General features: G+C 37.0%; 1 protein-coding gene across 5 annotated transcripts in view; it reads left to right on the forward strand.

Annotated features, from left to right (window-relative positions):
• Nucleotides 1-10,988, forward strand: part of LOC119828386 (phosphofurin acidic cluster sorting protein 1) — a 92,015-nt gene extending 81,027 nt beyond the window's left edge. Inside the window, exons 4-19 of one of the 5 annotated variants that reach the window (XM_038350509.1) lie at nucleotides 372-531; nucleotides 937-1,076; nucleotides 1,670-1,789; nucleotides 3,237-3,362; nucleotides 3,824-3,986; nucleotides 5,032-5,106; nucleotides 6,180-6,307; nucleotides 6,520-6,672; nucleotides 6,977-7,173; nucleotides 7,378-7,514; nucleotides 8,103-8,247; nucleotides 8,503-8,617; nucleotides 8,899-9,051; nucleotides 9,405-9,564; nucleotides 9,692-9,811; nucleotides 10,142-10,988. In XM_038350509.1, coding sequence (XP_038206437.1) covers nucleotides 372-531; nucleotides 937-1,076; nucleotides 1,670-1,789; nucleotides 3,237-3,362; nucleotides 3,824-3,986; nucleotides 5,032-5,106; nucleotides 6,180-6,307; nucleotides 6,520-6,672; nucleotides 6,977-7,173; nucleotides 7,378-7,514; nucleotides 8,103-8,247; nucleotides 8,503-8,617; nucleotides 8,899-9,051; nucleotides 9,405-9,564; nucleotides 9,692-9,811; nucleotides 10,142-10,266 — 2,217 coding nt within the window. In that variant the 3' untranslated portion in view covers nucleotides 10,267-10,988. The remainder of the gene's footprint in view (nucleotides 1-371; nucleotides 532-936; nucleotides 1,077-1,669; nucleotides 1,790-3,236; nucleotides 3,363-3,823; nucleotides 3,987-5,031; nucleotides 5,107-6,179; nucleotides 6,308-6,519; nucleotides 6,673-6,976; nucleotides 7,174-7,377; nucleotides 7,515-8,102; nucleotides 8,248-8,502; nucleotides 8,618-8,898; nucleotides 9,052-9,404; nucleotides 9,565-9,691; nucleotides 9,812-10,141) is intronic. The other 4 variants (XM_038350510.1, XM_038350512.1, XM_038350511.1 and 1 more) reach the window with 4 other exon arrangements.
• Nucleotides 10,989-14,215: the final 3,227 nt, after the last annotated feature.

A 14,215-nucleotide genomic window follows, 5' to 3' on the forward strand; every position in this document is an offset into this window, starting at 1 on the left:
GAGAAAATAAACTCTTTTTTTTTTTTTTTGGATGCGACACCTAGAGAGAGAGAGTCTAGAGCAGATTTTGGTATCTTGAAATAAATTGTATCATCAAGTCTAATTTAATTTTTAGTTTTATAGCATTGAAATGCTTTATAAATTTCTATGCTTTTAAAAAAAAATTCTCAAGTCTAATTTGTCAACTAAGTATGATAAAATGTTAGCTAATCTAAGATCTAAGGCAGCGAGGTCTTATATATTGTCTTATTTATAAAAATGGTCTTAAACGCTAGGTTTGACTTGGATGGTTGGAACAATACGACTGCACACCGGAGTAATGTCGGTAGCAATTTTCATTTATCTCTAAGGGATAATCTTATTTGCTGCAGGTGCTGCAAAGGTCCATGGACATGGAACTGGAGCTGATCAGCGTGGGCGGCAAGGTGGGCGCGGCTGCTGGCCAGCCGGTCGCTCGACTCACCATCACGGGTCTCGCCTCGACGCCTGTAGACCATGACACCAAGAACAATAACACACTTCTGATTACCGGTAAGATGTTGTTTTTCTCTCATTATGTGCCTGTAGCTTCTTTTTTGCTTTTCTGTGTAGTGTACTTTTTTTGAGTAGAGAAATTTTTTATAGATACCCACAGCTCCGAGGAAGGAGCCGTGGCGTATGTCGGATTCCTACCGACCCCACTAGTTAGTTAACAGAATATGTGTGAACACTATTATGCACATAATAATTTCCAACTACCCTAGTTACGATAAAATCACTTCATTACATTTAAAAAATAATAATTTCACAAATTATAACCGCAGTAAATCGTATTAGTTATAATTATCAATTCAAAAATTTGTACAATAAACAAATATTAAGAGAAATCTATGCCATCCAACCATGAGAGCCATCGTCATTTTACTAAAATATTGACAATATGACTGTTATTTCTAGAGCGAGGCTATTCAGACGAAGAAGAAGAAGGCGAGTTCAGTTCAGTGGAAGAAGCTGATGACATGACGTACGGAGCGCCGGCTCGGCGGAGGCCGCATCGACAGATCGAGTTCAATAAGGCAGACTTCTCCTATACTAAGGTAATTGTGGTGAAGACTCGGTAGGAGTTATATGGGAGTAAAAAGAAGTTTTATTGTGATTGTACCACACGTAGTGTCGACATACCAAATGTCGTTGTAGCGTGTGATCACAAATTTTCTCGTAAGTCAATGTTTTATTATGAGATGTTATTTAAAAATGAGGGACATGTTGGAGACAATTTTGAGACTTATTCATTGTAAGGATAGTGTTGCTGAAATATGAAGAAAAGAACAGCTGAGTCAGTGCATGTTTAGAATACGGCTTCCGCTATAGTCAGGCTTATATTGAAAATATATGACATACATCACATTATATGCCTACATATTATTGTTATTTATAAAAGTACTTATTTAATATTCACATTTTTAGTAGAATTCATGTTTTTTTATATATTTATTATACATCCAAGTTTAATAATATTTGATACAAAATATTTTATGTGCTTATGCAAAAAATATGGTTTACATTAAAAAAGTTGCGACTGCTGTACAATTTATTGGTCGCAATTTTACATGTCTCGTACTATTTTAGAAGAAAGTACATATAGTACCTTTTAAAGTAAACCATACGCTATAAAATTGCTTGCACGCAGCTGGGCTACATGGACCGAGAGAGACAGAGCTATATCCGCTCGAAGGCGCACGAGAGGGACAGCGATAGTGAGCTCGAACACGCGCCGAGCAAGCGCAAAGGCAGCCGCGGCAAGCTGGCGGTGAGCCGGCACGCGATGTTCAGTTTTATTCTTATGAAAATAGAGATCAATTTTATGTAAACTATTGTGTCTGTAAATTAATTTCAGTGTATATTTTTCCAAGAGAAAACAGTTTACATATGTTAATTTCTATTTTCACAAATTTGCCTGCGTTGTAGAAATTGTAGAAAATTCTTGTAGTTAGTTTTATGTCTTTATATTTATTCTAACTCTTATACACATAAATAATTACTTTTAAATAATATCACATACTGTCTTGTGCTGTTTTTGAAAAATGGATTACGGATATTTAACAATTTCTCGTTCCTGTACTGTAAAACAATATTTTTAAGTACCTGTGAATTCTGACTTTAAAGCACTAAATCAAATTATCCGCAAAATCAATAAATTTTGCTTCTCTTAAATTTTCTACCAATTTTTTTTAATGTATACTTATAATACATATAATTGTCCCATCTTATTTGGTTTGATACACATCTAAAGCCACATCATTTCAAATATTTGGAAGTTTACTTCACTCTTACTTTTATTCACTTAATTATCTCTCTTGATTATTCCTCTCATTTAATTATCCTCAAAAGTAAGAAGTACACATTTTTTGATACCAAATTATACTTCATAAACAATAAGGAAAGTTGTCCCATCTTTCTCTACTATAACAAATAAACTTCAGATAAATTTTCATCCTTCTTACGTCATATATCTGTTTCGCCTTGACACCAACTTCGCTTGCTCTAAAAGTATGATGTCACTGGTTATCAGTTAGTACGGGAGCTATCACGATAAGATATTAGTATTATGTGCACTACTGAATACGATGCAGGTAATTATTGTTACGAGATTTTTGCTATCTGAAAGTGTGCTTTGTGGGGTGAACATTGACATTAAATTTGCATGAACGGATTGTGATGGAGTGGTTTGAATAATATCGCAGTAATTTTATCCTTTTCAGACGATGTAATTGTGTTCTGCGTGGCATATTTAAAAATGATGATTTCGTTTTGTGATTAACTATAAGTTCCTTTACTTAGACGGCGGTCCATGCCAATTTATGTCAATAAATTGACGAACATAAGCATGGATTTATCGCTTTGACTCGCTTACTAATTTGTCACGGAGTGGCCTTCGTTGTGTCCTGTAGTAAACAAGTAGAATGAAAAGACTAATAATTCATTTTTCCCTCTTATAAATATAAATAAAACCTTAGTACTCGAATCGGACGGAAAACTAGGTTAGTTCAGTATATGGGATCCCATATCATCTGGCCAGAAATTCACCAGATACTTGAACTTGAACATGACTCGTTAGAAATAAAATTTGTAGCAACCAATATAATTGTATTATATTTCTTAAAAAACGATTCGAAAGCGCATCTAAACGCTTCTTCATTTAATGTTACGACAATTAAGCAATATGAAAATGTTTGAATTGAACTTTATAATTCCAGCAACGCAACCTAAAGCAGAAGTTCGCGGCGTTGTTGCGGCGGTTCCGCGTGCCCGAGGAGATGGGCGAGCGCGGCGCGGCGCGGGACAACCACAACGCGCAGCGGGACATCGACGAACTGTTCCAGGTGGGTGCAACGGGGTGGGAACAGTCGTCATCATTGATAGACTAGCCTATGGCCCTCGATCGCTTGCTAATGTGGTACCTGGCTAAATGGTGATTTGTGTGCTACTTTTGCATAAAGTGATATTAATGAGTAATAACGCTAGTCTATCTCTATAGACTAGTCGCTTGCTTGTGTGGTACCTGGGTGAAAGATAGACTGTGTGCTGCTGTTGGATAAAGTGATATTGATGAATATAGAGACAAAAAGCAATCGGCTTGAATACACTTGAGTTCTGAGAAATATGTTTGTCAAAAGCGAAGTGGAATTTCATTCGTTTTATACACAGAAGCGTTATATAAAAACAATATAATGATTGTGTCTTGTATTAAAAAGTAGGAATTATATTTTATATTGCTTCACGACCGTTATCAAAGAAAGAACAACATTATTATCAGACTAGATCATAAAATAAAAGGCCACAGTCATTCCAGGAGCTGGAGTCACTCTCGTGCGGCGAGGGGGAGGACTCAGGGCCAGACCAGATGGACACCATCAGCATCGGTTCTACGCCAAAACCCTCGCTGCGTCCCTTCTTCAGCAGCTCGCGCAGCCTCGCCAACCAGGACCACCACCGGCACTCCAATGGTAAATGACGTTGACATTGACACGTGACGTTGACGTATAATATTGACAATGTTTTGCCGCGAAATTCGAACGCCGCCATTGTGTTTTTTTTTTTGTTTCTTTATTGTTGGTGGTCAGTGTTGCAGTTTTAATATTTATTAGGCTTAAAAGAATATTCATTTACTGTTATAGGAGATAGATAGCCAATCAGTTTTATAATAAGTACCAACGTCACCCATATGCCTTTAGTTGAATTATATTATTTTTGATTCTGAAGTTATATATGTATTTTGATTAATGTTTTTTGATAGCATTATTTAAGTATATTCAAGACAGTTATTTAGAAAATATGTGGTTTTACATGTTACAATAAATAAATAGTAATTTAGCACTATTATATACCGTTAATAATGACTTTACATACATAACCAGTAAAGATATTTAACATTAAATTATGATTTTATATGAACATTTAATTCGTGCATTGTATAGTTGCTTTATTTTTATTTTGCATAAGTATAACAGATGAAAATGAAATGTAGGTAGATGTGTCGTTTTTCATTGCATAATTTTGTGTTTTGTATACGTAATGCTGTGTGCATAGTTTAGTGCATGTGTGGGTGGAAGTGGCAATCACAATCATGAATTAAAAACACTGGATACATTATTAATCAAACATTTTGTGTCCACACTTACTGACACTTCACCAATGTGCGTGTGCGAGGGTGTGATGCGACGTGCGCAAATCGTATTATTATTATATTTTGAACTGTGATTACGCCGTCCAGTCTGCTTCAGACTAAAGTATCATTGTTATAACTGAAGACGGTGTTTTGTTTGAAATTGACTACGCAAAATTACAATACCCCAAAAGAAAACAATACTTCAAAACAAAATTCATTCACTAACATATGTGAATAAGTGTGTTGATTTATTGGCAACACACACTTGTCTAATCGCCTACATTCATAAAAACACACACAAAACCAAGATTGCGCACTTGCACCGCACCGTCGCACGCGTACGCGCCCGCCACCGGCCCCACGTAAGCGTACCGCATGCGCAGTGACGCGGCACGCCAGCCTCGCGTCCGCGGCCGAGCTGCGCCCGCGCGACCGCCTCCACGCGATCTCCTTCACAGGTACTTAGCGCTGCGTGCGATCGTGTGCTATGTTGGATAATATAATTTCAAATGTACACTATGTCACTGGGATATAGTAGGGGATTTGTGACTGCTGTTTTATGTCGCTAAGATATAGCCTGTGTCATTTAAGAATAGTAAGAAATTATAAGTAGTTATTTTATTTATGGTACAATGTTGTTTTGTACAAGTGAAAGTTAGAAATCGGTTTAGTTTTTTTTCTATTTACTTTTAATAAATAGACTTTTCCTATCTGGATTCTTTTATGCACTTACTTCATATATTAATAATGAATTAAGACTTTTTCAACGTGACCTGAGCTGGGATTAACTTGGAATCTAAATTTACGTGTTTCGAACATGGGTGTATACTGCGTCTGTTTCATTTATTTATGTTTTAAAACATTTATTTAATTTTACATACTAACATTGCACATAATTGCACACAGAGCACAGTAAAAATAATTGACGAACATATTTTTATACAATTTTTTTTATGATAAATTTTATAAAAATATTTTAGAATAATTTACCGCACTTATATAGCAAGCTTCTTGTGTTATTGTCTTTTGTTTTATTTCGCTTTCTTTTCATGCGCTGTGACACTTATTCTACAAATCTATTTTTAACTGTTTCTTATCATTCTTATCTAAGAGTTATGATTACTCATGAATCCTCATAATTTGCGTTACCTAACAGATTGTACTGTATTGTGTTGTATTTTTTTGTTTTTAAGAAATCGATGAAAGTCAGTACCCAACAAATGAAGACGATAAAATTATTTTCCTATCTTACTAACATTGACTATATTTCAATTTTATTAAAATGAAATTGTTTTATGTTCCTTTTATCCTATAGCTCAACTGTTCCTTCTGATCCTTACTGTCTCTTCGAAGCTCTTTCAAGATTATAATATTCTTATCGATGTGCTTCCAAAAAATGCTAATTTACTCTTTAAGACTTAAGTATATGGCCCAAAATAGCACCCAAATGTTGAAAAGCAGCAATTTTGAAAGTGCAACGATTTTAAATAAATACAGGCAAATGTATTGATTTTGTTCATACGGTATATAGAATCGGAAGCTGTACGTAGTTCAGCGGGGGATGAGCGAGGGAGTGAGGGGAACAGCGACGGTGATGCTACCTTGGACGCTCCGGTCTCTGGAGCGTCGGTGTCCAGCTCGCCTCCTAATGAGACCAAGGTTTGTAGCTTTATACACCCATAGGAATAAGGACTAGATACAAAGAGTTCTTTTTATGTGTTTGGGATTTTCAAATCCACCTCTAAAAGTTGATATTTATAATTTATTTATAAAATCCAATACCAAATAAACGTGATAGTAAATTGAATAATAACATCGGTACTATATTATATATTTTTTTCTAAATATATGAATGAAACTTAATCTTACAGGAGGACAAACGCTCACGACTATTCCGTAGCGCAACAAGCGGCGGCAACCTGACGCCAGCGTCTGGCGCCAGGAAGAAGAACTCTCTAGTGATTGGGACGGAGCGACCGCTGTCTGCCCACGACCTGATCGCACTCAGCCCCACTGCCTTAGAGGTCTGTGCTAGTTTTACCAATCTTATCCATCCTATCCTAGCAATACGCCCTATTGCTAGGATAGGATGGATTGATGGTTATATGTTTATAAGGAATTTTAGAATGAATTTGTATGAAATTTGGTGGTAGGATCGCTTGTCCCAAAGCTAGTTTGGAGACTATAACTCTAATTATTCAATATTTTATGTAATTATTACTGACTCGTTTTCGACTATTAACTCTATAAATGATTATACGAAGTTTCCCGAGCTTCGGAGCGTTTTGAGCGTTTGTCTGAATCCCTGTGTGTACGTGGCACCAACAGCCGCGGCGCACGATGGCGGAGCAGGTGAGCCGCGTGCTGGGCGAGGAGGGCCCGGTGCCGGAGTGCGTGGCGGTGGCGCCCGGGGCGCTGGCGCGCGCGCTGCAGGCGCTCGCCGTGCCCGCCGCCATAGCGCCGCCCGGCGTCGTGCCCGACGCGCGCCCGCTGCTGCAGGCGGTGCTCGCGCGGGCCGCTAAGCAGTCAGTATATTATGTATTCGGTGTTCTGCGTGGGGATTCTTGGTTAATAGCGTGATGCAATTTAGATATCTTAAACGAAGTATTCTCTTGTTGTACTTATCGGTTCAAGTTTCAGAAATATTTATTTTGTTGTTACATATACGCGACGTGACATGGCCAATGATACTCGATACATGTATTCATCCTTTTTTATTACGTGTGCAGGGGAAGCCGTCGCGCGCTGCGCATGTGCGTGTGCGGCGGCGAGGCGGCGGCGGCGGGCGGGCTGCGCGCGCACGCCGAGCTCGCCGCGCGGCGCCCGCACGACGCGCCGCCCTTGCGCTACTACATCATACCCGTCGGTGAGTGTGCGTGCGTGCGTGTGCGTGTGCGTGTGCGTGTACGTGTGCGTGTGCGTGTGCGTGTACGTCACTGCGTGCGAGTGTGCGTGCATATAAGTGTATGTTTTATAGTGATAGCGTAATACTAAAACATATCTGTTGGTGATAAAGATTTCATAAAGCTTCGTATCTCGAGATCCATACTTTCGTTTCCGTATGAATAAAGATACAATTTCGCACGAATTAATATTTTATGTTATCGTAAACTTGCTTTTGCCCGCGGTTTCGGTTAAATTCGGAGTAGTTCAATTCGTGTTATTATACACGAAACCTTCCTCTCGAAGCACTCGTATCTATTAAAAAAACTCATTAAAATTCGTTGTGCAGTTTTAATGATGTAAACATACATACATACATACATACATACATACATACATACATACATACATTACACACATACATACATACACACATACATACATACACACATACATACATACATAGAAGCAGACGCGGGAAACGACTTTGTTTTATACCATGTAGTGATAACATTTTGTTCACTTCAAATCGTATAAAAGAAAACCATAACTTCAACAATTCTTAAAACAGGTCAATGCACGGTGTCCCGCTACCTGGCGGCCAGCGACCCGACGTACGCGGCGCTGTTCGCGAGCGAAGCGTGGACGGCGCTGTGCGAGCGCGCCGCGGACGCGAACATGGCGGACATCGCGGAGATGTCGTCCAGGATCGCTAGGTACTTGGGGAGAGCTGAAGTGCTCGAAATTCGACCTATTTTTTGCTGAATGTTTCTCGCTTTCTGTGTTTTTTGTGGTCACAACTAAATCTACTTTCTATTGGCTAAGAGGTTAGAGGCTTCTATGTATGTGTTAATATAAAATACATAATATAAGGAAACTATATGGTAATAAAAATCTTTCTTGTAAACTTAATAAATTTTTTAATGTTAGTTTATTAATTTGTTTATTCGTTAATTTGAAATATCTATCAGGTATTTAAACAGCATCGGTCCGGTGAACAACATTCCGATCGGCGAGGCGATGGTCGCGTACCGAGACAAGTCCGGTGATGAGGATTCTAGTCAGACATTCGTTCCTTTCATCGCCGTAAGTTTATACTTCATTGTTAATATAATAAAGTTGTAGAGGTCGAAAAATTATCTAACACATGATTGGTTGCAATTTTAATTTATTTACATCTTAAAAAATATTAATGTTCATTTTTCTCATACACATGATATTTTGTATCATCTTAATTATGTTAAAACTATGCCCCATCACATAAATTGATGTAAATATGATGTATATTTACAACTGAACTGAAGTTAGGCGCGAGACGACGCGTAGAAGGTGCGTTTTGGAATGTAAGACGAATTGTGCGTGCGCAGGAGGTGCGCGTGGGGTGGGCGGAGGCGTGCGGCACCTCGCTGGAGGGGGAGGAGGGCTCGCCGCCCGCGCGGCCCTCGCCGCCCGCCACGCCCGCGCCCGACCCGCTGCCGCCCGCGCTCGACCCGCTCGAGCTGCAGCTCGACTACTGGCTGGTGAGTCATCTACCGGTGTTGCGTACTACTAGTACCAAACATAGCCACAGCTGGATTTTGTAAACTATATACTGGACTTGGTGCTGGAACAGTTGACTACCCAGTGTGCGCTACTGCCTGCTGCATTGAAGGTTGTCACATCCTGTTTATTGACCAGTTATTGTCGCATCTTTTAAAAATATTTTATGCGATAGGTAGCAAGATTGAATTTAGTCGTTAATACATGCTAACATAAACATACAAATCAACCTCCAGTGACAAATTAAAAAAAAAGGTTTAAGAACATGACGTATTTTATGGACAAATAATATGTACACTAATAAATACTCATTTCAATATGGTGTATTTCCCAGGTGGGCGGCGCGAGCGGCGGCAAGAGCGCGGAGGGGTGCGAGGGGGGCGCGGGCGGCGGGGGGAAGGTGACGGTGAAGGCGGCCTTCCGCGCGCTGCTCGTCACGCGACAGAACCATCACCTCGCCATCACGTACCTCACCAAGGAGAAGAAGCAGAAGAGTATGTGTTACAAGTGTTTTTTGAGGTTCTTTTTTATGGGTAGTTGATGGAAAATTATAATTCTATGTGCACATTACTTGAAAAGGGTGGCATACTTATGTGATAATATAAACTTTTTTAACTGCAGTAATGCGCTTGGGAAAGAAGAAAGAGAAGAGCGGCGAGAGCGAAGCGGGGCGAGCGCACAGCGTGGAGGGCGTGGCGCGACTCATCTGTTCTGCCAAAGGATCTCATACGCCGCTTAAAGGTGACATTTTAATTTACCTTTTTATTATTTAACACAGAAAATAGTTAAATTAAGTTAAAAAAGAAATATTACAATAGTTTCTTTGGTGAATATTGAGTCAAAATATTTTTATATAACACATTTATAGCCTTTATTTCACGTTCACAATATATTTAATAACCAGAAAATAAGATATTACAAAATAAAAATGTACATGTAGTGTGTTGTTTTTATAGTAAACAAACTTTTGCCATTTCTGGAACTACATGATGCAGTTAAAGCAAATATATATATCTGTTAATTTTTTTTCATTGTAACAGTACCAAATAGCAAATATAAACCCATTTTCAGTGTACATCGACGGCACCGAGTGGACCGGCGTGAAGTTCTTCCAACTCTCGACGCAGTGGCAGACGCACGTCAAGACGTTCCCGGTGGCCACCTGCGGCGCGCCGCTTGCGCCGCCCGAGTCCTAGATCGTAACCTAGATCTAGATCGAGGCATAGACCGCTCTGACGACTGACCTAGCTTTTCTATGTAGCCTGATCTGGCGTTTGCAGCTTTGGTGGCGCACCCGTGCATCTTTCTATGTATGTGTGATGCGCACGCGCATGTAAGGGTGATGTGAAGTGAACAACAAAAACAGCATCTAGGTTTTTCTTGGTCTTATTATTTCACACACAGTCGCGAGTATGAAAATTTTTCTCGAAAATTGTAGTGAAAAAGCGGTTGAAAACTGCAGGTCAATTTGGTTGTTAGTCAAAGTTTATATCGTCTTTCGACGTGTTTCTTTGTGACACTTCGCGTGTTCGAATAATAATGTAATGCAATTATTCTTATATTATTTTATAACATCAGCTGTCTTATGTTGTTCTAAGCTTATGGTAATGAAATACGGAAAACCAAAGCTGCAAGTGCGGAGAGGAGATAGTCAATCAGTCGCATACGATGTATATGTACGCGCTGAATATTAATATATTATGCAAAATTTTAATACTATTTAATTCCCTGAAAAGATTAGCGCTGCGACTGAATTAGCCAATCGGCCGAAAGCTTTTTCATTTTTAGACTTACAGCAAACAAAATAAAATTGTTCAGAGACTGATCACTGATACAAGATATGTCAATATCTTCCCAGCTCCATCGCCATCAAAGGCAAGAATATTGTGATTTTTCTTGCGGAAAATGAAAAAAAAAAGTAATTGTTGGTGATAGAAGGTTCTAGAAACCAAAATGGATGTAAGAGGCTCTATGTAGATGCGTTACTTAATTTATCGAGCTGCCATTTTAAGCTTTTGTTGTGTGATTTGAGTATCCGTAGCAATTTTCGGTGGCAAAATTGTTAGAAATTTTATATTGTCAATGGATATTAAAAAAAAATGTCTAGTTCGAGTCACTTATTAACAGCTCGGCCGTTTAAATGTTTCATAATGACTGTTAGTATAAGGCTTTTATCGTGTTGCGTTTGACAAAACATGGTGCGATCGTGAAAACAATAATAATTATGCATGCGTTATTATTATATATAAAACAAATCAGCTGAGCGTCTAAATTATAAGGATATTTAAGAGAATGTTTCCAGTTTAACGACAAATTAGAATGTAATTTTACGATTTTATAGAATTGGTGTTACGATGTATTTCAAGTTGCATAATAGAAGCTCAATACATCATAGTCATGTAGTTGTAGTTAGTTACTGTGTGTACTCAATAATAAATGAATAATGGTTCGTGACATTTCCATGTATGTAAGTTATATACGTGTGTAGGTGAAACCGAATTTCGAGTTAAGTTGGCACATATCACACTAGGTTCGTGCTGATCGGAGCACTATTCATTTTTAATCTGTGATTTGTTTTTTTTTTTTTTTATTGTACGTAGGCAGGCGACAGTCGTATTGTGTATGCAGCATATTTTTTTTTATAAATAAAGCCAAGGTTCTCGTCGATTTCTCATTTTAAATTGTATCATAGACAATATAATCATTGAATATGTTCGAAATATGAATTACCCATTATCCTACAATGACTGAATGTCAGTATTAAATTGATAACCAAATCGTAATTTCATAACGAAATTAACTCCGAGCCAGCTTAGAAAAATAGTTTTCTATTGCTGCGTGTCTTTCTTAATTTTTTTGTAGGATGTAGATGCCCTTGTGCAAAGGAACGTTCCATGATATCATAGAGTAAATATTCTCAATAATTGAAGTTATTGGAGTCGTTAGTGGATCTATGTGTATTATTATTATGTGGCTGTGTGAGCGTAAGGGTGTAAACGATGTAATGTTAGTGTATTCTGTATACGCCGTAAGCTTGATGCTACATTAACGCTGGGATGATTTATTTTCACGGTTACAAAGCCGTGGTGCTCTTCCTTTATGTACATGCACGTATCCGTTGTGCCAAATTCGATTAAGTTGTGTTCTCTGATCGTTGCTATCCGAAATAGGACAAACCACGTTCTTGACTGAAATATGAATTATACGTTTATTTAACGTCCCTTCGAATTTGAAATACTTCTTTGTATGTAATTGGTTAAGGTAGCTACGAAATAAATGCCAAACGTTTTAAAATCGCTCATAGCACAAAATTTTAGTTCGCCAACTGTTTCACAGACTAAGGGAAACTGTTGTATTTGTTTTTTTATTCGTGCTTAACGTGGTCTAGTCCTAAGATTTTTCTTCATTGAGTTTAATTTTATGTTCTATAAACAGAGATAATTTTATAATATATTAACTCACAATCAGCTTGTTCATAAATGGATGCTCTTGATGAATTTCTGCAAAGTATATATACCTATGCTATAAAGGCATATGTTTTTAAGGTACCGTTAACAATAAGTAATCTATTGTCGTATTCGAATCAATTCCAGCTTAAGGAAAATATAACAACACATTATAAATTTCGCTAACAGTTTAATGGCAAAAATTTATTAAGCGTATTCTGTATTTTCTTATCTGAAATGAACCCATTGTGTTAATGGTGATATATAGCACAAATATCAATTTAATCTAGATAAGGTTTGTTTTATAAGCATGAAGTGGTAACTTTGAATGAAATTATATAATATCAATGTTAGAATAGAAGTTAAAAATGCATGTATTGTATATTACATTTGATATATTTATGTGGTTAGTTGGAGTCCATGGGCTCAGTTGTGTAAAGTATATATTGGGTATATTTTGGTTCTTTTTATGTTTAAATTATTCAGAATTTAAGGGTATGGTATATATATCATAGATGGAAGATGTCAGAATCTGACAAAACAAATGTGGAAAGCTAATACTGTAAAGAGGGAATAAGTATGCATAGGTATACATGAATTGATAATTTAATATGTTACCTAAAATATTTGTCCTGAATGTTTTGCTACGAGTTTGCTGCGAGTCTCGGGGGAAACTAAAGTATAAGATCAAAAAAACGTAAAATCAAACAGAAGTAAATACCATATAATGATATTATTTTATAACCGTAATTCACATTTAATATGCCGAAACTACAAAAATATATTATTACACAACTGAGAGAATCTAGATTTAAAAGGCTGTACAGAATGGGGTTTTTGTAAATGGCCACTAATGGCGTTGCAATGGTAAGAAGCTCAAGTGATCATTATGTCTAGAGGCCTAGCCTAAGGATATTTACTGTAATTAACTCCCATATTATATCGTAAGTACAGCGGCTGGTGTTAATAGATGGCATCCTTTAGATTTTATTTCAAGCTTCAAAATTCGAATGAATAGCATTTTCCCTCTAAAAAGGACATTGTCTGTGGTTATCATTTATGGTTTATGTTAATTTTTTGTTATTAATTAATAGTGAGGTAACGAATTATTTAATGCAATTAGTTTTCTTACATGCAAGCATTGAACAAGACTAATAAATATTTATTTAACATTGTTTATGCTGTAAGTTAGCACCAACCTCTATATACCTACTACAATAATTAATATTTCGTTATAATGATCTCATTAATACTGACCGTGGCGATATACATTTCTTAATTTGGCAATGTAGTATGCCAATATGCAAGTTTTATCATTCTAATGTAAGTCAATATTCATTATTAACGTTTGTAATCTTTATAGACTATGCAACACAATTATTCATCACAAATTGTTTTGCGGCATTAATAGCAGAACTGTAACCGTAGTTATGAAGTTTAAGTTGATGTAATTAGTACAAAAGATATTTTATGTTTCTCTATTCTATTTTTAAGTTATTTATAAAGGAGTTCTATATTGTTTGAATGGTGCAAATCTTTTCCCCCGTTTTATTAATTTTTATATGAAATGACTCAGTTTAATAAATTCAATAAAATTGTAATGTTTTAAGTGAAGTCATGAGATTTATTTTATCATAATTTGCAAGTATGATTTGTATTTATTGTACAAATAAACATTTTGCATTAAAAAACATTGTAT

Source organism: Zerene cesonia, chromosome 8 (assembly GCF_012273895.1).
Source record: "Zerene cesonia ecotype Mississippi chromosome 8, Zerene_cesonia_1.1, whole genome shotgun sequence".
Classification (NCBI taxonomy): domain Eukaryota; kingdom Metazoa; phylum Arthropoda; class Insecta; order Lepidoptera; family Pieridae; genus Zerene; species Zerene cesonia.